Source organism: Oreochromis aureus, linkage group 20 (genome assembly GCF_013358895.1).
Source record: "Oreochromis aureus strain Israel breed Guangdong linkage group 20, ZZ_aureus, whole genome shotgun sequence".
Classification (NCBI taxonomy): domain Eukaryota; kingdom Metazoa; phylum Chordata; class Actinopteri; order Cichliformes; family Cichlidae; genus Oreochromis; species Oreochromis aureus.
This window is the reverse complement of record NC_052961.1, coordinates 3,784,689-3,810,257: the sequence shown is the minus strand read 5'-3', so window position 1 is coordinate 3,810,257 and position 25,569 is coordinate 3,784,689. Positions and strand designations below refer to the sequence as shown.

Sequence of the window (25,569 nt, the reverse complement as noted above, 5' to 3'; positions counted from 1 at the left end):
TGGCAACTCTTGCAGCTCCTCCCTGGTGATCGTATCCAGGTAGAAACTCTCATGTTTATTTTTAGAGTCAATATCACTACTTATAGTTATTAATAGTGTCAGCATCTATTAGCAATTATAATACTGGACAATTCTTGTGACAAATCAAACATAATATATTTCAGAGACTGAGGACAATGGCACTGAAATAAAGTTGATCCAAATGTATTTTAATATAGGTTAAAAAATCGGAGGCACCAGCTGTCAGAGTGCAACAATATCCACAATGTGTTCCACAAAACCGGGTTACAATAAATATTTAAAGCATTTCTACTCCTTGTGAACTTAACAGAATAAATTTGCAGAAATAACTTATTTACATTTACACATATGTATACATTTGATTAATTTATTCATTAAACATTTTTTTTCCTTTAGCAAGTTCCACTGTTGTGTATGTCAGGCACTGTTTAAATTCTCTACAAGCACAAAGATTGTGGAGTACATACATCCGTAAGCACTCTCAGCACACTACTCGCTTAACAAGTATGCTTCTCAGAAGTGGAAGAGAAGCTTAATTACAAAGAAAGAAAACGGGATTTCCAGCACTGTTCGTACCAAATCAAAAACACTGCAGTTTCCTGCCTTCACGACACATTTACACAGTGAAATTTCTACTTCTGTGGTTCCTCTACATTGACTGGAGGAGGAACCTGAGCCGGGGCAAATGATGGCAAAAGATGGCACTTGGAACAAAAAATAATGACGTCACCGTTACCTACAGTCAGCGTGTGGTTAGCCAGAGAACCAACGTCATCTATAAGAAAGACAAAGGGAAATTCGTTCAAACAAAACATTTTTACAGAAAAGTAGTTTCACTATTTTCAGGTCATTAAAGTCTGTGGTTGAAACAGATATTTTTAACGTTTGTCAGTGACTCAATCCCAGCAGATTTATAAACCCTTTCTTAATAATATAGCTGCTTTGTAATTGCTGGATGGTTTCCAGAGACGTATCCCAATTCTATCCAACCTAACACAAACTCTAAATAAATGCAGGTGCAGTATTTCTGTAATTTTTATACAATAAAGGAATGTATTTGTCAGTAGCAGGTAATCATATATAGCACTGATCACATGACTAATCAGCCTACAATAGTTATTACGTAAAAACTATTTAAATACACATGTCAGTAACACAGTGTTGCTATGACAATGAAGAAGAAGAGTAGGCCTTTATTGTCATTGTACATGTAAAACAAAATTATGGTAACTGTGCAGGAGTAAAATATAAATAGTAAGACAGAAATATATACAATCAAGTCCAGTATATACAAACTAGAGGCTGCTGCTTAACTCAAAGAATGATTGAAACTTCCTACTCCAGGGTGGGTAGGAAGATATATTAATCACAGCAAACTATATCGCACAACATCGAGTGGTTGCTGGATGAACAACAGAAGTGGAAACACTGATATCTGTCAATGATAATGTCAATGTTGCAGTGTGGATTTATACATGTAGTAGTCGTCTTTCCCTGGAAGTATTTTTAGATGGTCTTCTGAAGCATTCATCTCCATCTCGTGCATCCAAACCAACACACATTTTATAATCTGGATTAGCCCAAAACTGACCTCAGGTCAGAACTGTCAGGTCAGGATTGAGGACAGTTTGAAATCTGTTAGTTATCTGATTGAAAAGTGGAATTACAGGAAGGAGTGGTACTTTATCACCACCATTAAACTGGGATAGAAAATTCATTTCAGTACAACCAGTGCGCTCTGTGATGCCATTTGTTAGCCAGAAATAACAGACACTTAAGGACGCTGCACTGCTGCTCCCACACTCACAGAAGTAATGGAAAAGCAGGATGTTCAGTGCTTTCAAGTGAAGAAATACTGAAATCTTTCAATCAAAAGAGCTATTTTAAAACTCAAGATTATTTCATAGCATTGTTACATTTACCTCTCATATTTGCATTGATATTTATTATTTATTCTCTTTTAGTAAGTTTCCAGAATCATTTCAGTTTTTATTATTAAAAACATTTGACGTTCGTTTGCTTTTAGTTTTAGTATTAGTTATATTTTTTATATGTTTTGTATTTTGTCAGAAGCAAATATCTGAGGTGATCTTGAGTAGTGGCCGTGCGCGGTCTCTTATCTGCATCTCTTTTTGGACCTCAGCTTCTTTAAGATCATCTGGCTCATTCTCAAACCCTCATAAACCTCATGCACGTATGCATGTGTTGTACTGCTGCTACTTTGTTTACAAATTATTCTGGTGTTTCCACTTTGACTGTTTGTGGTTTACTGATATGCGTCACATTTTGTGAAATGCTTGAATTCCGACGCTGAGGTTTTGTGTGTTTCAGTTCAGTTGGTTTCTTGAGTTGGTCAGGTGTTTTCCAAAAACCTGATTACAGGTTTATCCAGGTCTGTTGGTATGGATAGCAGTGGCCCTCTTTATTGAATGCAAAATTGATATTAGAAATCCCCAGGTGGACATACTAGCCTGTATTAGAGGTTCTGTACAAAGCACTTTTAGGCGACTGTTAAGATTTAGTGCTGTATGAATAACATTGAACCGAATTTAACTGCACAGGCATTTAAAGGATGCATGTGGTTCCTCCTCTCAGCTTTCACATCAGGAAATAGTCTGTGCACAGTCTTGTAGTCTTTCTCATAAAGGATTCCAGTGAGTTACCTGTTGTTGGCAGTCACCGATGAATACCACTATAGTTTACTTTAAAAATGACAATTTCCCAAATAGTTGTTAAACTTTTCCCCCCATCTTGCTTAGCTGTAACAATTCTTTTAGAATAGGCAAAACAAAAATGGCTCAACGTGACCAGCAGCAAAACACTTGCAGAGTCCAAACAAAATGCAGATGTTGATGGATTGTCATACACTCACTTCCACATGTATAAGCCACATAAGTGCACTGTCACTGTGGTCCCTTTAGTATTTGTATTAAGTAAAACGCCATGTATGGCAAACAAATCTGATCTCCAACTGATGAGGGATCTACAGGCTTCTACTTTCCATTCAATAATGTGCAAATGATGGTTATGACAAGAACCTTTCCTCTCTCACTTCACAGGATTAAACAAAGGAGGTAAACTAACACATCAATGGGAATCCCTGTGTGTCACCATGCTGGGTTACTTGACCCAGTGTTTTGAGTTCTTGTTTTCTGATGTCATTTTGTATTATGTTTCATGTTGACACAGAATGTGCATCTTCTTTTTGTTTTGCATCTTTTAATTCATGTTTTATTGTGTTATGGTTTGCAGTGTTTTGTGTTGTTTTGGAGTTTGTACGTGCTTTGTCTCTAGGGGCCACCGTAAATATAATTGTATTTATTGACTCCACATAAAATGTAATAAATAAATTATAAAATACAAAAACCAACTATTTACATTTCAACTTTTAACTATTTAAATTTTCATCTTTTTCCTTTTAAACAAATTTAAAGTGAAACAACACAAAACACTGCAAACCACAACACAATTAAATATAAATTAAAATGTGAGAGATTTTTCCTGCTTGGAATTGCATACATAGGATTCACTGCATGAATAAACCTTCTGAATCCTTTATCATTTGCAACTGAAAATAATTGTGGATGATCAACACGGATGATTACTATACCTTTCTTATGTAACTATGTTGTCTCTTGTTGTTGTCCCTGGCTCTCTTTCTCTCTCTGCTTTGTCTCTAGGGGCCACCGTTTAGATTTATACGTTTGTTTTTACATTAATAATAATAATGGATTGCATTTATATAGCACTTTTCGAGACCCTCAAAGCGCTTTACAATTCCACTATTCATTCACTCTCACATTCACACACTGGTGGAGGCAGCTACAGTTGTAGCCACAGCTGCCCTGGGGCAGACTGACAGAAGCGAGGCTGCCATATCGCGCCATCGGCCCCTCTGGCCAACACCAGTAGGCAGTAGGTGAAGTGTCTTGCCCAAGGACACAACGACCAAGACAGACAGAGCTGGGGATCGAACCAGCAACCTTCTGGTTACAAGATGAGCTTCCCAACCCGGAATTCCTTTTGTGCATAATTTTATATTGTTGTTGATAATAAATTAATTAAAGCAACAAAACAACCTGAAGAGCCGGTTGGGAGCCGAAAGAGCCGGTTCTCTAAAAAGAGCCTGAATTCTCATCACTAGTTGTGTGTAATTTGCCCCGACTGTGCTCCCCATGAGTTTCCTGTTCCCTCGTCATTTCCTCTGTATTAAGGCCTTTTGTTTTCTTCTGTCCAGCGTTGCGATCTCCCTCATTCATGGCTGTGTGTTTCCCATTGTGCCTCTTCATTTACTAGTTTATACATGTCCCAGTACAGTTTGGTATCATTTCCCTTGTGGTTGTGGTCAGTGTCCCTTTAAAGGCTTCCTTTCATAGTTCATATTTGTCATAGCTTAAATGTTTTAATAGGCAAATCTTTTTTGTGTTCCTTTTAATATCCTTGCAGCACTCTGTGGCTGATAAAGTCCTTCTGTGCCGTCTTCAGTTCTGCAGTGTCTGCGTGTCATTGTCTTCCTCATAATACATGTTTTTGGATTTCAGTGGAATATTTTTTAGTCTGTAACAACTGATAAACTCTAACAGTGGTCTCCTCTCCCCCCTCTCTGTCTACAGAGCAGCTACAGTTACATAAACTGTAACTGTTTACGTAACTTCATCTCTGCAGGATGAAGGTGTGGATAGGAGTCACCCTGCTGATAGCAGTCGCTATTCTGCTTGTGATGAGTCAACTGCTGCCCTGGCCCTTTCACTGTAAGCTGCCTTTATACAATATAATACAATACAACTTTATTTATATAGCACATTTAAAAAACCAACAGTACACCAAACCGCTTTACAATAGAAACAGGGAAATTAAGACATGATTAAATAAAATGCTCTTTAACAAAGTACCAGATATGTCAGCAGGTTGAAGGCACTAATTATACAGGAATAAAAGGGAATATAAGAACAAACTTACTAAAAACAGATAGATATAACTAAAAGATAAGTACATGGATAAAAATGGAGCCAAATATAAAATAGGGACACTAACTAGAATTTGAACTTTGCTGTTGTGTGCAGTCCTTTCAGATTCATTTTGCAGAGCTGGCATTTGTGACCCCATAACTAAAAAGTGACAGCAGTCAAGGCAGGTATCGACCTAAGACCCAGCAATTCCTTTTTGTCTTCTGTGTAGGACATGAGTCAGAGACCTCTATGTCATTCACCATTTATACAATCTATTTCAGTCCTATTGTACTGCCAAGAGGACATGCTGGGTTTTCTATCAATGCCACATTTGTGGGGGTTACAGAGAACATGGACTTTCTTTCCAAAATGATGTAATCAGTCTACTGCTGACTATAAGCTAATGGCAAAACAATTCCCCACTGCAGCCAGTTTTTTGTTTTTGTTTTTTGTTTTTTGCCTGTCCCATTTGGTTCTTTAGCCGTCAGAATTGTTGTCTGAAGACCAACAAGGATACCAAATGGATTTATTTTGCCAAATGGATCATCATGGCATTGCCGTATTGGTCCATTTGATCAAACTTTGTTGTTATTATTTACTTTATTTTCAGTTGTTACAGATGGGACAGACATGACTGGGGGATAGGAAAGGGAGAAAGAAAGAGAGGAAGGAAAAGAAAAACAGAAGGGAAAAGGGACAGTGAGAAAGGGCACTTACAAAGACAAAGAGAAAAAAAATCCCCTGGATCACCTGTTGAGAGAAAAAGAAGAGAAAACAAGCAAAAAAAACAAAAAAACAAAGCAACATACTAAACACAACACCATCACGTTAATCTAGCTAAGTGTGAACAGCAGTAAATACTAAATATTGAATGTTGTTGTGCAGCACGCAGGACAGACAGCGCAAAATGGCTGCAGCCAGTTTTGATAACACATTCATTTCTCTATTTGCTAAATAATTACAATTCTTCAAACTATCACAAGTCATGATGGAGGCTGTGTTTCAATATTAAGTATTCTAATATTTGTGTATGTGCTGTTTTATGATCTGTGTGTTAGTTTCCCACAAATATATTGTATTAAGTTCCTGTTAATATAAAGTGAAACTCGCTGCAGTTGAAGGTTTTGGTAAAACTCGGGTAACTTTTCTGAAAAACATGCTTTCACAGCTAACTGTGACATTTTTTATCTAAGTTTTCAAAAATGAACTTTTTCAATTTAGTTGAGTAAATTAAAAAAAAATCCAAGTTGTGTATAAAATATTTTAAACATTTTGTGTGTCTTTAGTACACAACAATGACACTGTGCAGAGAATTTACATCGGCTCCATGGGAATCAGCAACCAGCGATTCCTGCAAGAGCATGAAGATCCCAGCAGCGCAGAGTTTACTCAGCTGGCCGCTCGAGTCAGCCAACAGGTGAGACCTAACAGACTCACAGCATATATGCTGTATGACATGTTATGGACTTTATGATGATTGCAGTTTTTATCTTGTGAAGAAAGAATTATTCAGGAAACAAAGAAGAGTAGTATGAAATACACACACCTGTCATAAAAGTGAGAAAGATCAGCATCACAAAGTGCTTTAATGCAGACTCTTTCCTTTTCAGTGAGTTCTTTATATTTGACCGTTTTGAACAACAGTGAGGAATTTCCAACTGAATTCACATTTTTATACCCATATTTGAGCCAGCACACTGTCACAAGCCAGAAATTAATCAAGCATAACATTCAACCACTAAAACACCAACAAAAGTAAATAACAGTAATTTAGCATCTTAATGACATAAAAAATGGCATTAAGATGAAAAAATATAGAATTTTTGTCAAAGAGCCTGCTGATACCTGTGGATTAACCATGGGGGAAACATAAAAAATAATTTGGGTAATTACCGATGCTGCTAATTTAGGGTAACTGCGGCATAAACCTTAGGGTGGATGGTGGCCTAATAAATTTGTTAAGCACTATAAAAGCATTTATTGTGAGATTACAACAATCCTAAAGTTCTATTCTCATACAGTTTCATAAATTGGCCTGTAAAATCAAGTCTAAGAAATTGAAAAAGTCTTGAGTTCTAAAACTCTGTTGTGACATTTGGGTCAGAATTTGATGTAAACAACAGGAAACCATGGCTCCATCTTGCCTTCTGTCAACATTTCAGGCTGCTGGTGATATAATGATGTGGGGGATATTTTCTTGATACACCTTGGACCACTTCGTACCAACTGGACATCATTTAAACACCACAGCCTGTCTGAGGATTGTTACAGTCTCTTTATGACTACAGTGTACCTACCTTCTGATTGTTCCATAAAGATAACGCGCCACGCCATCCTGTCGATTTGGATCAAAATGACTGCTTGCTATGAATTTGTGTTGTAATCTTGATGTTATCACAAACCTGTGGCTTCCTCTGTTGTGTGTTTCTGTCTTTCTTGAGGCAATTAAAGGAAGTCACTGCAATGATGTGTGACTTTTTTCTCTTTCAGCTGAAACTGATTTACTCCAAAAACTCAGTGCTGGCCAAATACTTCAACCGCAACACCGTCCAGGCCTTCAGGTAATGTGAAACAGAAACTTGACTGTGCCTGTCAGTGGCCATGGTGTCATGCTCACTGTTAAATGTTGTGTGTTTGTCATTTGTTCACTGTGATCAGCTTATCTAGTTAAAGATGTTAAGGTGCTGAATCAACTGTCAGTTCTTGAAGTTAATGTTTTCTAAGATGGATTAGAGTCAGTGCAACTCTGACATGTATCAAGATGTAATGGTTATGACTGCGCTTCCAGAACAGCTGGTCTGTTGCTTGCTCCTGATATCCAGTAGTTCATTCTGACCAAAAGGTCAAAGGAAGGACAATCACTGCTGTGTGCCGGGGGCTCAGTAATGCTCAGAGGCATGTGTAGATACATTATACACAAAAGTACTGAGACATCAATACATTACAGCTACAGGAGTGCCTTGGCCATGGAAACCTATGCCATGTAGCCCCACCCAGTTTCTGTGCTGGTTATACATACCACATGCAAAAGTTTATGAATCTGCAGAGTATTTGATCTTCTTCCTCCTAGAGTTATTCCCACTCTGCCGGATCCGCTTTTCTGCAAAGCCACCTCCATTCGACACGATCAAGGGCATCGTTCAGGTTGGCACATATCTTTTTCACGTCATCTTTGATTCTGTCCATCCATCGCCTTTTTAGTCTGCCCCTTGATCGCCAGCCTTGGGGGCTGAGTCGCAGTGCTGTTCTTGCCACTGAGTTTTTATCACTTCTGACCACGAGCCCATACCATTGCGTCTTCTCTGTGATCGGCGTGATGCCCAGCCGCTTTCGGATGCTGATGTTCATGATGTGGTCCCATCATGTCAGGCTCAGGCACCATCGCAGCAACCGCATTTCCTTTGTGTGAAGGGCCTGTTCGTGCTTTGCGGTTGCCGGCCAACATTCGGATCCATAAAGGGCCACAGGGCGCACTACACTCTTGTAGATCTTTCACTTGAGGCGGTCGGGGATTCGTCGGTCACACAGAACACCAGTGACTTAGCGCCACTTCATCCAGGCCACATTAATCCTGGCTTGTACTTCTGGCAGGATGTTGCCGTCATTGCTGATCATCGATCCGAGGTACTTGAAGTGAGACACATTCGCCAGATCTTCTCCATCGACGCTGATGTTCTGGTCGGTTTGGGGGCCCGCTTCTAAGTACTCAGTCTTGTTTGTGTTCAACCTCAGCCCGTCACTCAGGTGTGTCTTCCATTGCTGCGTTTGGCATTGCAGCTCCATTCGGGATTCTGCAGAGTATTTGATGATTGGTTTTAATGTGGTGGATTGGTTTGTATCTAAAATGCGGAACTCTCTTGTTCAGTGGGGCACTTTAAAAATAAAGTCTGTATAAATCCTCTCTGTGTCTTGTGGAGCAGTGAGGGTGACAGCGGGGACGACAGCATTGTGGTGTATTATGAGTCCGAGTTTGATGTCCCCGTCCCTGAGCAGACCACTGTGGATGAAGCCATTGAGTCTCTGGAGCCTCCAGCAGAAAGTGAATGGGGCCAACAGGGACAAGGACTGCTGAAACCCAGTGACACCCTGAACATCAGCAGCATCATCTCACAAGGTTTGACAGCTCACAGATTTATGAAGTTCAGTTTTCCACAGGTTTTTTCATCATTTGTAGAGCCGCTGCTCCTCCACATTGAAAGGAGCCAGTTGAGGTGGTTTGGGCATCTGACAAGGATGCCTCCTGGGCGCCTCCTGGACGAGGTGCTCCGACCATGTCCCACCTGAATGATGCCCCAGGGCAGACCCAGAACATGCTGGAGAGATTATATCTCATGGCTGACCTGGGAATGCCTTGGTGTTCCCCCGGATAAGCTGGAGGAGGTGGCTGGGAGAGGGAGGTCTGGGCTTCTCTGCTTAGGCTGCTGCCTCCACAACCCATTCCTGGAAAAGCGGAAGACGATGGATGGATGGATCCTATATCTTTTCAATAAATTTGCCATAATTGAGATAATGTGAAATCATTAACAAATCCAAAACTGAGTAAGAAAGAATGCAATTCTTAAGAGAAAAAAATGATCAACCACGATAATTGTTATTCTTGTAAGGCTTCAGAAATATGCATCATAAGTATTATAATTATAAGCATCATTGGTATCTTTTGATAAGGAGAGTCTCAATGTAAGTACGGCAGCCTACATCCATAGACTTTGAACAACAATACAGTCTTGTGTGCAAGATAGTGCTTTGGCTATTAAACTGTTTGGCACTTCATGTTTGAATGCAAAAGTGAGTTAATTCTCACAGCGTGCTCAGATCTGACAAGTGAAAATACATCAGGCAAGCTACATTCAGCATATGCATCATCATATATTTTGATGATGATGAGCCGGGAAGCAAAATTCGCTTTTTTGCAAGAAGAATAATGGCCTTCTAATGCCTCCTAGTAAATTAGTAAAACTAGTAAATTTGATAGATGTAAAGTTTGACGCAAGCAACATAAAAAAATGAGACTGTAAACACTTTGCATGAAGCATGCTATGTACTCAGTAAACTGCAATGTTTGTTTTGCACTTACAGCACTTAGGCAGTATGTGTGCCTTGAAGTTAATTGTGTTTAGTGAAGCCTCAGACAAGAGCACTCAGCGAGGACACCTTATTAACTTATTGGGGGGGGGGGTTGGAAAGTTCTCACCCCTTGCATGGTTGTGAGAGTCAAGAAGGTTGTATGCAGTATATTAGCGGGTGAAATACCGGCAGTGTCACATGGCACAGACAGCGCCATCTTTCCGTCCACATTAGACTGTGATTTTACCACTGGTGGGGTAAAAGTTCTTACATTTATAACTTCTGTCACAGACAATGTTTTCCTGGCCCGTGAAATTGTGTTGTGCTTACATCAACATGATGAAATTTTAGTTAAATTCAATTTTATTTAACGCACAACAATCGCCTCAAGACACTTTATATTGTAAGGTAGGGACCTAAAATAAAACAGAGAAAACAAAGAAAACCCCAACAATCATATGACCCCCTATGAGCAAGTGGTTTGTTGATGGGAAAGGAAAAACTCCCTATTTACAGGAAGAAACCTCCAGCAGAACCAGGCTCAGGGAGAGGCAGCCATCTGCCTAGGCCGGTTGAGGGTGAGTGGATGAAGATAGAAGGAGCTTAGAGATATTTCAGCATAGCTAAGGGAGGATTCAGGGTCACCTGGTCCAGCCCTAACTATATGCTTTAGCAAAAAGGAAAGTTTGAAGCCTAATCTTGAAAGTAGAGATAGTGTCTGTCTCCTGAATCCAACCTGGAAGCTGGTTACACAGAAGAGGGGCCTGAAAACTGAAGGCTCTGCCTCCCATTCTACTTTTAAATACTCTAGGAACAACAAGTAGGCCTGCAGTGTGAGAGCGAAGTGCTCTAATAGGATGATATGGTACTACAAGGTCATTAAGATAAGATGGGGCCTGATTATTTAAGACAGGATTTTAAATTTGATTCTAGATTTAACAAGGAGCTAATATAGGAGAAATATGCTCTCTCTTTCTAGTCCCTGTCAGTACTCTTGCTGCAGCATTTTGGATTCACTGAAGGCTTTTCAGGGAGGTTTCAGGACATTCTGATTATAAAATAAAATCATCTGGCCTAGAAATAATAAATGCATGAACTAGTTTTTCAGCGTCACTCTGAGATTTAATGAATTAATTTTAGAGATATTGTGCAAATAAAGGAGTCTTAGATATTTTTTTAATATGCGTATTGAAGGGCATATCCTGGTCAAAAAGGGTTCCTCACAGTGTTACTGGAGGCCAAAGTAATAGCATCCAGAGTAAAAAACTGGTTAGATACCATATTTCTAAGATTTTCAGGGCCGAGTACAATAACCTCAGTTTGATCTGAATTAAGAAGCAGAAAGTTAGCGGCCATCCAGGTCTTTATGTCTTTAAGACGTTCCTGCAGTTTAACTAATTGGTGTGTGTTACCTGGCTTCGTGGATAGATAGAGCTGCGTGTCATCTGCATAACAGTGAAAATTTATGCTATGTCTTCTAATGATGCTGCCTAAGGGAAGCATGTATAATGTAAACAGAATTGGTCCTAGCACTGAACCCTGTGGAACACCATAATTGACCTTAGTGTGTGAAGAGGACTCTCCATTTACATGTACAAATTGGAGTCTATTAGATAGATATGATACAAACCACTGCAGCGCAGTATCTGTAACACCTACAGCATGTTCTAATCGCTCTAATAGGATATTATGGTCAACAGTATCGAACGCTGCACTGAGGTCTAGCAGGACAAGCACAGAGATGAGTCCACTGTCAGAGGCCATAAGAAAATCTTTTGTAACCTTCACTAAAGCTGTTTCTGTGCTGTGATGAGCTCTGAAACCTGAAACTTTTCATTAACATTAATTAATGTTAGGACTTCCCTGCGCAGTCTTGTCTGAATGGTTTGCAGGAAGTAATTACTGAAGTTAACTCAGAAAGATCAATTGAAGAAAAAGACTCTAAATAAATATCAATGGTAGTGAAAGTAGCTGTAGATAATGTTACATCTGTGAAATGGTTACAAGTTTTTTTTTTCAAATCGCCACTATTTTAACAGGAGGAGAGAAGAAGCAGAGAGGTGTTTAAGACTGCAAAGTTTATTATCTATGTGGTTTACTAATACATTTATCTTTGTGTTTACAGTTATAGATCCACGCTTGACCAGGTCCACATTAGCTAGTGAGTACTGGGTTATCTTCAAGCATTTCTAAATGTAAAGCTCTAATTTTGTTAAAATAAATTTAAAACAGATTTAATAAGTTGCCTCAAAATGTAATGTCTATTTATTTACATGAATATGTTACAAAGCATAAGACCTTCATATCCTGATGCACAGTAACAATGATGCAATGTTACTTTTGTTAACATATTTTTAGAGAGGAAGTTCTTCAACATCCATGTCAGGAATCGTGGAATTGTGCATTCTCCGGGGTTTCCAGACTATCTTTATCCTCCAAATGCCAACTTTCAGTGGAGGCTTCGGGCGGAACCCGGCCACCGAGTTAGGCTTGACTTTCACACTCTGAACTTGGAGGACGACTGTCAGCGCGACTTCATCAAAGTCTATGATTCGCTGGCTCCCATAGAGAAACGTGCTCTGACAGAGTGAGACAAATAATTCCTCTCCCAGAATTTAAACTGCCAGTTATCTCAAAGTTTCTGTTTGTTGCCTGAGTAGACTGAATGTTTGGGTTTTGAAATTTAGGTCAGAAAAAATAAGACATTTAAAGATATATGTATGTCCATCTTAACTGAAGGTCTTGCGTTTGGTGACCTCTGTGTGTTTGACGTTTCACCTTATTATAGAGATGCACAGATGTACCATGTAGGCCAGATGCATGAAAAAATGGATGCACACATTTTTTTATTGATGAAATTATAACATTCACAATGAAGTAGATGTGTTTTGAAATTAAATGCAAACTTCTGTAATTCCTGTTTAACTTACATAAATAGACAATTAAAAAACATAACAAAACCATGTGTAAACCTTGTCTAAACTATACGGCATAGCTGTGCATTTTTAAAACACCAGTCTTTTACTATAAATTCCAGTGTATGTTCAAGAAGAGGAATTTTGTTCACACACATCCTTTATGCATCCAGCCCCAGGACTGTGGTATCCCTGCTGTGTGTTATCAGAAATAAAACAGGCTTTTCAGGCTTCTGTAAACTTCCTCTTTAAAAGTTAACCTTTCTGTCTCTGTGTTCTTTTCTCAGACAGTGTGGGAATCCTCAAAAATTATTGTCCTTCTTCTCTTCTGGAAACGTCATGTTACTAACGCTGGTCACAAATGAGAAAAAAAACTTCCTTGGTTTCGAAGGAAGCTACTCCCAGATTCCTTCGGCCAAACGAAGTAAATTAAGATACAATTTTTTTGTATTGTTTTCTTTGTTTTGTTTTTAAAAACAAATATTTTCACTGGGAATATGTGAGGAAAATGCATAGGTCACATATCGGTGAAGTGTGAAAAGCACAGTCAGTAATTTTTTGAAGGTATTTAGCAGAGTCTATAAGGAAACTTAAAGAAGTCCAGATACTTTTCTTTCCAACCTCCTTAGACCAGAGAAAAGCAGATATTCATGTGTATCAAACACTGATCTGAGGTCTAGAAGGACAGGCACAGAGATGAGTCCACTGTCAGAGGCCATAAGAGGATGATTTGTAACCTTCTTCCATTTGCGCAGTATCTCTAGAGTCTACATGTCCTGTCTGCTCACCTTGTGCTGTAATGTTATATAATGATCCTCAACAAAATCAACAAGCAACATGCTGACCATTAAGTCCTCTTAGGTGTCACCCAGTATTTTATTGCCGACTTCAACCCAACTGATTGCTAAGATATTTTTTCTTTAAAAAAAAAATGTTTGCCTAAAGGACTGTAGCAATTTCTAAAGTAGGTAGAAACCAGGTAAATAGATGAACCTATTTGTTTTTGTCTTATTAGCTTGTCCAGGAAGATTCCAGTGCAACAACAACAAGTGCGTCAGCAAGACTTCTCAGTGTGATGGCTGGGACGATTGTGGTGACAACAGCGATGAAATCAACTGCAGTGAGTCCATCAAACATCTCTTTTTGTGAAGTCTAAAAAGAAGGTTTAGCAGCAAATGTGGATTAAATCTCAACTAGAAATTGTTTAAGAAGAACTGGCAGTCACTTCTAAGATACAATATAAAAAAGGTCCATATAAACCAAAATAATGCCTGTGTCGTGGGTTCGATCTCTATGGCGACAACACAGATAAAGAAAACTGTATCAAGACCAGCAGAAATTGAAACTATTCTGATTTGTGCTTATTGAGATAAATATATATGTAAACCATAATGGTCACCATCAAAAGCAACAAACAACATAATCAACACTTAGTTGAACTCATTCTACGTGTCAACCAGGGTTTCACTGATGAGTAACGACTTTAACCCAAACGATCACTAAGATGATTTTTTTTTCTTTTTTAAATAAGTGATTACACAAAAGACGAAGGCATTTTCTGAACCAGGTAAATAGATAAACCGATTTTTTGTTTGTTTTTTCAGCTTGTACAGGAATGTTCCAGTGCAACAACAACAAGTGCGTCAGCAAGACTTCTCAGTGTGACGGCTGGGACGATTGTGGTGACAACAGCGATGAAATCAGCTGCGGTGAGTCCATCAGACATTTCTTTTTGTGAAGTCTAAAAAGAGTTCACAATTGGTTTAGCACCAAATGTGGATTAAATCTCAACTAGAAACTGTCTCAGAAGAACTGGCAGTCGCACTCAGTCTATCTAAGTACATTCTTCACTATCACACTCATCACAGTGTCTGCTTGGGGTGGAAAAATGTGCATATAAACCAAAAATATGCCTGTGTCATGGGTTGGATGACAATGGCAACAACACAGATAAAGTAAACTGTAAAGACCAGCAGAAATTGAAACTATTCTGCTTTGTACTTACTGAGTTAAATATATATGTATAGTATAAGGGTCACCATCAAAAGCAACAACATAATGACTACTAAGTTTGACTCCATTTGACTTGTTCTACATGTCAGCTGGGTTACACTGATGAGTACTGACTTCAACCAAATGATCGCTAACATTTTATTCATTAAATAAATGATTACCTGAAAGACGAAGGCATTTTCTGAACCAGATAAATAGATGAACTGCTTTTTTGTTAGTCTTTTCAGCTTGTACAGGAAGATTCCAGTGCAACAACAACAAGTGCGTCAGCAAGACTTCTCAGTGTGACGGCTGGGACGATTGTGGTGACAACAGTGATGAAATCAACTGCAGTGAGTCCATCAAGCATCTTTTTCTCTAAAGTCTAAAAAGAGTTAAAGAAGGTTTAGCACCAAATGCAGATTTGTTTTTTACTGAGATAAATAGGCCTGGGTATCGTCACCGATTTCTATAATTGATTCGATTCCAATTCACAAGGTCACGATTCAATTCGATCACAGATTTGATTTGATTCAATTTTGCCTTAGACAGTCATCATTTATCAGTACTGAAACTTGTGAGACTTCATCAGAGGTGTAAGCATCAGAACACATGCCTTTGTGTGAAATTAACTGAGAATAAACCACAGAAAAACATGAAGGAGATTTTCCTGGCCTGGCTTTTTATAGTAGATAACCTTAAAAATATTCTGCAGTAGATCAAAACTAAAGAAAACCATGAACCAACACATCACCTGATGCTGCTGAAGTGAAGCAGAGCAAAGTTACAGAGGTTTTATTTGAGACACAGCTAAGTGTTTTGCATGTCTTCTAAAAAGTTTAAATTTCTTCAGTATTGAATAGCAGAAATTGGGCTTTCTTGCTGGAGGTCAATTTTGAAAAAAACAAAAAACAAAACCCCAAAACAAAACAGAGGCCAACAGCACTGAACACGACGGTAGACTGGTGTGTAATAAGAAAATAATGCAGAAAACAGAGATTTGAGATGGAAAACTGTTCTTAAAGTACACTGAGAGAGAGCAAGAGCTGTGCAGGAAGTGTGATTTTATCGTGGTGGAAACAAAACAGCAAAAGTAAGGGAATTAGTGACGATGTTTATAAAACGTGGAGCGTAGTTTGCTCTTCTTTTGCTGCTGGTTCAGTGAATTTTGGTCAGAGAGTGACAAAACCTGCAGCATCAGAATCTGTGAGCTGTCGGCTTTCAGCACTGATGGAGTGTCTGTGTACGTGCAGTCGGGTGAGAAAGCCGACATCTCACAGACTGTGATGTGTCGGCTCGGCTCTGTGTTTACGTCTTTGTGTGGACTCCATGTATCTGCTCTCGTTTGCTGTTTTATCTGTTTGGTGTTTGTTGAAATACTTTTGTGAGCTTTAACCTGAGATTCTGGCATTTCTGGCAAAATACATTTATATATAAAAGTCGATTCATCATTTAATGAATCGATATCGCTTTATTCAAGCTAAAATCGATTTGAATTGGAAAATCGATTATTGAAACCTACTCCTAGAGATAAATATGTATGTAGAGAACAATGGTCACCATCAAAAGCAGCCAACAACATGGTGACCGTTAAGTTAAAGGGGCGATCGTGTTGGGAGTTCAAGCGTTGGGAGTTCGCCTTGTAATCAGAAGGTTCCCGGTTCGAGCCCCGGCTTGGACAGTCTCGGTCGTTGTGTCCTTGGGCAAGACACTTCACCCGTTTCCTACTGGTGGTGGTCAGAGGGCCCGGTGGCGCCAGTGTCCGGCAGCCTCGCCTCTGTCAGTGCGCCCCAGGGTGGCTGTGGCTACAATGTAGCTGCCATCACCAGTGTGTGAATGTGTGGATGACTGAACGTGTAAAGCGCTTTGGGGTCCTTAGGGACTAGCAAAGCGCTATACAAATACAGGCCATTTACCATTTAAACTTCTTTTGACTCATTCTATGTGTCAACCAGGGTTTCACTGTGTACTGACTTCAAACCAACTGATCGCTAAGAACATTTTTTTTTCTTCTTATTTTTTTTTTTTTTAATTAATGATTATCTGTAAAACTAACACATTTTCTGAAACAGGTAAATAGATCAACCGATTTTGTGTTTGTGTTATCAGCTTGCCCGGGAAGATTCCAGTGCAACAACAACAAGTGCGTCAGCAAGACTTCTCAGTGTGACGGCTGGGACGATTGTGGTGACAACAGTGATGAAAGCAACTGCAGTGAGTCCATCAAACGTCTCTTTATCTAACATCTAATAAGAATTAAAGAAGGTTTAGCACCAAATGTGGATTTGTTTTTTACTGAGATAAATATGCATCTACGGTCACCATCAAACGCAACAAACAACATAATGACTACTAAGTTTAACCACTAAGTTTGATTTGTTCTGTGTCAACCAGGGTTCCACTGTGTACTGACTTCAACCCAAATGATTGCTAAGATGATTTTTTTTTTCTTTTTAAAATGAAATGTGAAATGAAAGAAATGAAAAATGAATGTTTACATGAAGGAGTAATAATAATAATAATAATAATAATAATAATAATAATAATGATGGATTGCATTTATATAGCGCTTTTCGGGGCCCTCAAAGCGCTTTACAATTCGACTATTCATTCACTCTCACATTCACACACTGGTGGAGGCAGCTACAGTTGTAGCCACAGCTGGCCTGGGGCAGACTGACAGAGGCAAGGCTGCCATATCGCGCCATCGGCCCCTCTGGCCAACACCAGTAGGCGGTAGGCTAAAGTGTCTTGCCCAAGGACACAACGACCAGGACAGAGAGCCCGGTGATCGAACCGGCAACCTTCGCCCACAACGGATTTTCTGAACCAGGTAAATAGAGAAACCGATTTTTTGTTTGTCTTTTCAGCTTGTACAGGAATGTTCCAGTGCAACAATAGCAGGTGCATCAGCAATACTTCTCAGTGTGATGGCTGGGACGATTGTGGTGACAACAGCGATGAAATCAACTGCAGTGAGTCCATCAAACATCTCTTTTTGTGAAGTCTAAAAGAAGGTTTAGCAGCAAATGTGGATTAAATCTCAACTAGAAATTGTTTAAGAAGAACTGGCAGTCACTTCTAAGATACAATATAAAAAAGGTCCATATAAACCAAAATAATGCCTGTGTCGTGGGTTCGATCTCTATGGCGACAACACAGATAAAAAAAACTGTATCAAGACCAGCAGAAATTGAAACTATTCTGATTTGTGCTTATTGAGATAAATATATATGTAAACCATAATGGTCACCATCAAAAGCAACAAACAACATAATCAACACTTAGTTGAACTCATTCTACGTGTCAACCAGGGTTTCACTGATGAGTAACGACTTTAACCCAAACGATCACTAAGATGATTTTTTTTTCTTTTTTAAATAAGTGATTACACAAAAGACGAAGGCATTTTCTGAACCAGATAAATAGATAAACTGATTTTTTGTTTGTTTTTTCAGCTTGTACAGGAATGTTCCAGTGCAACAATAGCAGGTGCATCAGCAATACTTCTCAGTGTGATGGCTGGGACGATTGTGGTGACAACAGTGATGAAATCAACTGCAGTGAGTCCATCAAACATCTCTTTTTGTGAAGTTTAATCAATCAAGCTTTTTATTTGTTACACACACACACACACACACACACACACACACACACACACACATAGCAAAGACATGACATGGGAAGACAGATTGGAGACAGATGGTAATTTGGAAAAAACAATAAAATGCACAATACGAAGGGCAAGTGGAGGAGGGAAAAAAGAGACCTACTCATACTGGGCTCCTTATGGGAGGTCAGCATGAGAACAGAAAACAAAAACTTGATTTACTTGATCGACGTGATCTACATGTCACTGATGAATACTGACTTCAACCCAAATGATCATAAGATAATTTTTAAAAAAAAGATTACTTGTAAGACTAACACATTTTCTGAACCAGGTAAATACATGAACTGATTTTGTGTTTGTCTTATCAGCTTGTCCTGGAAAATTTCAGTGCAACAATAACAGGTGCATCAGCAATACTTCTCAATGTGATAGCTGGAACGATTGTGGTGACAACAGTGATGAAATCAACTGCAGTGAGTTCATCAAACATCTCTTTGTCTAACGTTTAAAAAGGGTTAAAGTTAGCCCTGATATTTAGTGCAAGAAATGACTGGTTTCACTTTAACTTCCACATGTATGCAATGCGGGGACTCCAGCAACAGTTAAAGGGAAGAGGAACAACTTTATTGACTGACCAACACGTTTTGGCTTCTGGCCTTCATCAGGGTCAAAGTAACACATAGTAGAAGTTTGCTTAAATAAAAGGCAGGAAACAGAAAAATAAAATAAAATTAACCAATCATATCTTCATAGATAAACCAGTTGACATATAACAGGTTGGTATTGGTTAATTGATTAAGTCACGCAAAGTAAATACTGGACTAGATCATTAATGATGAAGACGGGGGGGAGGAGACATAATTTCCACCTGTCTTAAAAGCTGAAACGCGTTGGTCAGTCAATAAATTTGTTCCTCTTCCCTTTAAGTGTTGCTGGAGTCCCTGCATTGTGATTTTTTTTTCATCCTCTCCACACCTTGGAAGCAGGTGAAGTTGTGCCAGAAATTTTTGTTGTGATTTATTAACTTCCACATGTACTCAGAGCTTTCTGGAAATGAGACCAGCCTAAGCTGTGGCATTGTAATGAAATAGGCTGTTTCAAAGGAGCTTTGGATCAAAGGTCTGATAGAAAAAAACACTTTTCAAATAGTTTTTCTTTTGCTTTGTTGGAAAATGGGCAATATTCATGCAAAAATAGGATCTGCATCTGTCATGGAAAAGACGGGTGTCTGATGCAGTGTTTCTCAACCTTTTGTGAGTCACGGCACATTTTATAGATTAAAAATATCCCACGGCTCACCACCAACCAAACCTGTTCCAAAATGACACATTCTAGCCTAATACAGTACATATAATGGCAAGTGTAATGGCTGGGACGATTGTGGTGACAACAGCGATGAAATCGCTCAGTGTGAAACCTGGGCCTGTTTAAAAGAACACAAAGATGACACTCTGGCAGGAACTGAAGAAAGGCAAACATGAAGCTCATCCTCAACAGCTCTTAATCATGCTCTGTTATTAGTTTTTACAGCTGTCATGCTCGTAAAGCGTAGCTCACATAGATATGTTGTGAAAAATTGGAGCAATGTCAAAATAGCTCTGTTTGTCAGAATGGGGAACTCCTTGGCAGCAGTCAACCAAAAACTGCCCAAAGATAGATCAGCAAAGTTGAGCTTTAAACCACAGTCTTGTCTCAGTTCAGTTAGTTCTACCTGCTCCTGCAAAGTCATATCCTTTCCAAAAACTGCTGCTGATATGGGTCCCTTACAAAGCATTCAGTGGAGACTGAGGGGAAATAAATGGACAACTTTTCCTCAGGCTTTTTCAGGTGTTTACCTATTATTTCATACAGTGTGGCAGTTTTGATATCGCCTTGTCATTTCTGAGTGAGTAGGAACATGCCAAGGTTGCCATATTCCAGATGTTGTTCCAGAGGTGCACCTTTAAATTGAATCCATTTATTTTATCTGTGCTTGTGAGCAGTGTCATTTCAGCCTTGCATTCGTGTGTTCAGTTCATTTAAATGCTGAAATATATCTGCCATGTGAGCCAGCCTTGCACGCCACTCATCACTTGCAAGCAGCTTTGCATCATTGTACCTCTCATCAGTCAAAAACAGTTTGCTCTTCTCGCAGCTCATACACACGGGCCAGTACTTTGCCGCCTGACAACCATCGGACCTCCGTGTGGAGCAATAAGGCTTCATGCTCCGCTCCCATTTCCTCACATAGAGGTGCAAATATGCGGCTTTTCAGGGATCTTGTCTTGACGCAGTTTACCATGTGCACGACATCATCCAACAGGTTTGCTGGTAAAGTCTTGGCAACAAGCGCCTCGCGGTGCAGAAAACAGTACGTAACAATAACATCTGGGTGTATCGATGTCACTCTGCTAACGAAACCTTTGGTGTGCCCGACCATGACTGCTGGTTCATTAGTGCAGACACTCGTGCAGTTGTGTTTCCTTTCTTGTTGCTTTTTCTGGCAGTGGCTTGCAAAATAGAAAGTTTTCTCTGATGGACTCTCCATCCACAAAACGCACATTGGCGTAGACTCATCGAGTTGCACAGTAAACTTCCCACCGATGCGTATCTTCTCCAAAACCACACTTTCATTGTCTGCAGACATGTCATCGAAAGTCTGGCACTTGTGTTATCTGAGATCTCTCAGATAATAAAAGTGCTATCTGAGAGCTTTGAGAGCTCTTTCAGACACCTTTGTGTTTTTTCTCATTAAAGTTACCTGTTTCTCAGCATGTTCACGCAGGCAAACAAAATAGTCTGCGTTCTTGTTTTGAAGTGAGTGATGCTTTGTGTGCAGATGGTGTTTAACCTTGCTTAGGACCATGGCACCGTTTGAGAGCTTTTCCCCACACAAACATAACACAGTTGGTGCAGTCGGATCTCCAGTCAAAGTGAATCCAAACAAAAGATAACTTTCGCTGTATTTCCTCGAGCTCACCGTTTTTTGCTTTCTTTTGACCACCACTCATACTCGGCTCTTCTGGACTAGAATGTTGTCCAAGGCTCAGTTTGGAGTCTGCAATTTTTCCTTTCAAATATTTATTCATCTTTGTTGTATGTCTTGCAACTGCCACGTACTGCATGCATCACTAATTCTCTTGTCTTAACTTAGCAAGCTCACTTTTCGCTACCCACTGCCACCTACTGACATGAAAGAGTAATTACTCTACCAGTCACTGCATTGAAAGTACAGATGCCCAACAATGATTTTATTATTTGCTGTAATCATTAAATTGTATTTTTTGGGCCAATTAATTAAAATTAAATAATTTTAAATAGATAACACCAGAGCAGTAGTTGGGAAACACTGGTGTGATGAATGTGAAGAATGACAAAACTAAAGCTAATATAAATGGTAAATGGTAAAAGGCCTGTATTTGTATGGCGCTTTGCTAGTCCCTAAGGACCCCAAAGCGCTTTACACAACCAGTCATCCACCCATTCACGCAGACATTTACATTCATTGATTTGGAGATACTAAAAATTAAAAATGGATTTCATGAAAAAAACATTTTAATTGATATTTTGACCTAAAAGATTCCTTTGTATTAGAATTTTCTTAGAGACTAATGTCATGTGTGTCTTCTGTCATTTAGCTTCAGTGGTGTGCTCAGCGTTCACCTTCCACTGCAGTAATGGACTCTGCATCAGTAAACTGAACCCAGAGTGTGATGGAGTGCAGGACTGTGAGGACGGCTCTGACGAGGCTAACTGTGGTATGTTTACCACACACTCACCCACAGATGGTTGCAGTGTGACTTTTCTAGTGTATTAAGATCTGTGTTTGCTTTCAGATTGCGGTACGAGTTTGTACAGTAGCACTCGTATTGTGGGAGGTCAGGGAGCTAATGTGGGTGAGTGGCCCTGGCAGGTCAGCCTCCACTTCAAGGGGCTAGGACACATGTGTGGAGCCTCTGTGCTGAGTGACCGCTGGCTGCTGACTGCTGCCCACTGCGTCCGAGACACTGCTGTTTACAAGTAGGAGCTCTATTTTAAGTGATAAATATTGCTGCAAATGTTGTAAAGTGTAAGGATTTGAGCAAATTTATCAAGGGCCAAATTGTGATGGCTAGGTGACTGCGTCAGAGCATCTCCAAAACTGTCTCTCCTGTAGTTCCCAGTCTGCAGTGGTCACTATGTACCTTGTGGCGGGGCGTGGTTTGTAGATGCCACGCAGATGCGTCCATTGCACCTGCAGCAGGAAACTCGCCACATACCTATAATGGTCCAAGGAAGGAACAGTGGGATTAACGATCTAGCATCTGTGGGATGTGCTGGACATAAATGCCCCACTTTGAAAAAACTTCAGTTGATCCAAAATGCAGCAACGAGAGTACTGACAAGGACCAGAAAAGAGAGAGCATATTTCTCACTCATTGGATCCTTGTTAAATTTAAAATCCTTCGCATTACATAAAAGACCTTGAATAATGAGACCCCATCTAATGCCCATAGTATCATATCACTGCAATAGAGCATTTCGTTCACAGACTGCAGGCTTACGCGTTTTTCCTAGAGTATTTAAAAGTGGCCCCGCCCCTCCCTGAGCCTGTTTCTGCCTGAGGTTTCTTCCTGTTAAAATGGAGTTTTTCCTTACCATTGTCATCAAATGATACTGAGTTGTCTTACTGTTTGGGATTTTTTCTTGATTATTATAGGGTCTTTACCTCACAACATGGTGCTCTGAAGCAACTGTTGTTGTGATTTGGTGTTATATAAATAAAACAGTTTGTATTTAACAAAGATGCAGACATAAGTGTACACATTCATTTTTGACTGCTAGTGAAAATTGTTTTCTTTTTGTTTGTACTCTTTTGTTACCTCGGCCGCGTCGACTGCTCTGAACTGTAGTAAAGGGACCTCTGGCTAATACTGCAACAGCTCCAAACATTGGGTTCCGTGTGGGGGCTAATTGGTAATCCAAATTGCCACTAGGTGTAAAACTGTGCAAGTGAATGTTTACTGTCTGGGTCAACTTTGCTAGCGCCTCTCGCCCTATGAGCTGGGACAGAGAGAGGCGCTGAAAGGCTGCTCCATGGATGGAACTTATTGTTTCAGAGGAAAACACGAACACAGCGTAACAGGAAAAGTCGTTTAGTCTTAATAGCTTACTTACAACTGGGCTCGTCAGGCACTCTTTTTGGCTGCAGTGGTTATTATTATATTTACATGCTTCAAAAAAAAAAGCAAAGTTATAAAAACTAAACCTCAATTTTTCTTGAAAAACTGTTTAAAAACCGACTGGAAAAAGCAAAGCAGCATCATTGGCTTTAGGTCAGTTTACTATGAGGCTGCAACAGCTCCAAACATTGTTTTAGTATTAAAAACTAAGAATTTGTGGGGATAGGTTAATTGGATAATCCAAATTGCCACTAGGTGTAAATGTGCAAGTGAATGTGAGTGCGAATGGTTGTCTGTCCCTGTGTGTTGGTCCCTGCGACAGACTGGCGACCTGTCCAGGGTGTGCAATACTAAACAAGGCCCGCCATCACTCGCCCTATGACAGCTGGGATGGGGCTAAAACCACATTACATTCACTTTTTACCCAGCGACCCTGAAAAGGATTTGCAGTCTGAAATATTGAATGGATGGATGGAACTAAGAATTTACTAAATAGATACAGTGACAATTTTAGAAATCCGAGGCATCAACAAAATTACAAGAGAATTTAAATCAAACAAATGTGACTTAATGAAGGAAAAAGATAGTTTACTGTGTCATTATTAAATACTGCATGTCTTTTCTCACCATTGATCCTTGTTTAATATTTTTGAACCATCTTCGTTTTAAATGTAATTGCATTACAATTACAATTAAAGCATTTGTTTATAGCCCTGACTGTTTTCATGGTGCAGGCTGTCTCAGGCCGACAAATGGGAGGCTTTCCTGGGATTGCAAGTGCAGAACCAGACCAATGAGTGGACAGTAAAGAGGGGTGTGAAGCAGATCATCGCTCACAGGTACTACAACAGCTACACTGAAGACAGTGACATTGCGTTGATGGAGCTGGACACCAGAGTCAGTCTAACCCAGCACATCAGACCCATCTGCCTGCCTTCCTCCACGTACTACTTCCCATCAGGCCAAGAGGCTTGGATCACCGGCTGGGGGACTACCCTGCAGGGAGGTGAGATGATAATAAAGAAGTACTGAAACACTGTATCAAAGTTAATATCTTTTTACACTGGAAGGTGATGACAATGTAACACAGTAAGGGGAATTACTGAATAGATTATATTAATGGGCCAATAGGTTCGACTATAGGAGCACAGGGATGTGTTTAAGTGAGACAGAGACAGGAATGTGACTGAAAAGAACCAGCTGCCTGTAGTGAACCATAAGATTTGACAACCACAGGTATAAGGCGCTTTACACAAGTGTGGAAAAACATTCAATTCAATTTTATTTATACAGCGCCAAATCACAACAAAAGTCGCCTCAAGGTGCTTTATATTGTAAGGTAGACCCTACAATAATACATACAGAGAAAAAACCAACAATCATATGACCCCCTATGAGCAAGCACTTTGGCGACAGTGGGAAGGAAAAACTCCCTTTTAACGGGAAGAAACCTCCGGCAGAACCAGGCTCAGGGAGGGGCGGGGCCATCTGCTGCGACCGGTTGGGGTGAAAGAAGGAAGACAGGATAAAGACATGCTGTGGAAGAGAGACAGAGATTAATAACAGATATGATTCGATGCAGAGAGGTCTATTAACACATAGTGAGTGAGAAAGGTGACTGGAAAGGAAAAACTCAATGCATCATGGGAATCCCCGGCAGCCTCACGTCTATTGCAGCATAACTAAGGGAGGATTCAGGGTCACCTGGTCCAGCCCTAACTATATGCTTTAGCAAAAGGAAAGTTTTAAGCCTAATCTTGAAAGTAGAGATAGTGTCTGTCTCCCGAATCCAAACTGGAAGTTGGTTCCACAGAAGAGGGGCCTGAAAACTGAAGGCTCTGCCTCCCATTCTACTTTTAAATACTCTAGGAACA

The 25,569-nt window shown here is 39.8% G+C and overlaps 1 protein-coding gene across 1 annotated transcript in view; it reads left to right on the top strand.

Moving 5' to 3' along the window:
* The window catches only part of LOC116335434 (suppressor of tumorigenicity 14 protein homolog), a 33,660-nt gene that overhangs the window by 2,551 nt on the left and 5,540 nt on the right, over window positions 1–25,569 (top strand). Inside the window, exons 2-18 of the mRNA XM_039604618.1 lie at window positions 4,635–4,772; window positions 6,257–6,387; window positions 7,461–7,531; window positions 8,891–9,084; window positions 12,160–12,195; window positions 12,393–12,621; window positions 13,237–13,373; window positions 13,965–14,069; window positions 14,554–14,658; window positions 15,181–15,294; window positions 17,051–17,155; window positions 17,812–17,916; window positions 18,400–18,504; window positions 18,923–19,027; window positions 22,172–22,291; window positions 22,370–22,553; window positions 24,430–24,701. Of these exons, the coding sequence (XP_039460552.1) occupies window positions 4,688–4,772; window positions 6,257–6,387; window positions 7,461–7,531; window positions 8,891–9,084; window positions 12,160–12,195; window positions 12,393–12,621; window positions 13,237–13,373; window positions 13,965–14,069; window positions 14,554–14,658; window positions 15,181–15,294; window positions 17,051–17,155; window positions 17,812–17,916; window positions 18,400–18,504; window positions 18,923–19,027; window positions 22,172–22,291; window positions 22,370–22,553; window positions 24,430–24,701 (2,203 nt within the window). The 5' untranslated portion in view covers window positions 4,635–4,687. The remainder of the gene's footprint in view (window positions 1–4,634; window positions 4,773–6,256; window positions 6,388–7,460; window positions 7,532–8,890; window positions 9,085–12,159; window positions 12,196–12,392; window positions 12,622–13,236; window positions 13,374–13,964; window positions 14,070–14,553; window positions 14,659–15,180; window positions 15,295–17,050; window positions 17,156–17,811; window positions 17,917–18,399; window positions 18,505–18,922; window positions 19,028–22,171; window positions 22,292–22,369; window positions 22,554–24,429; window positions 24,702–25,569) is intronic.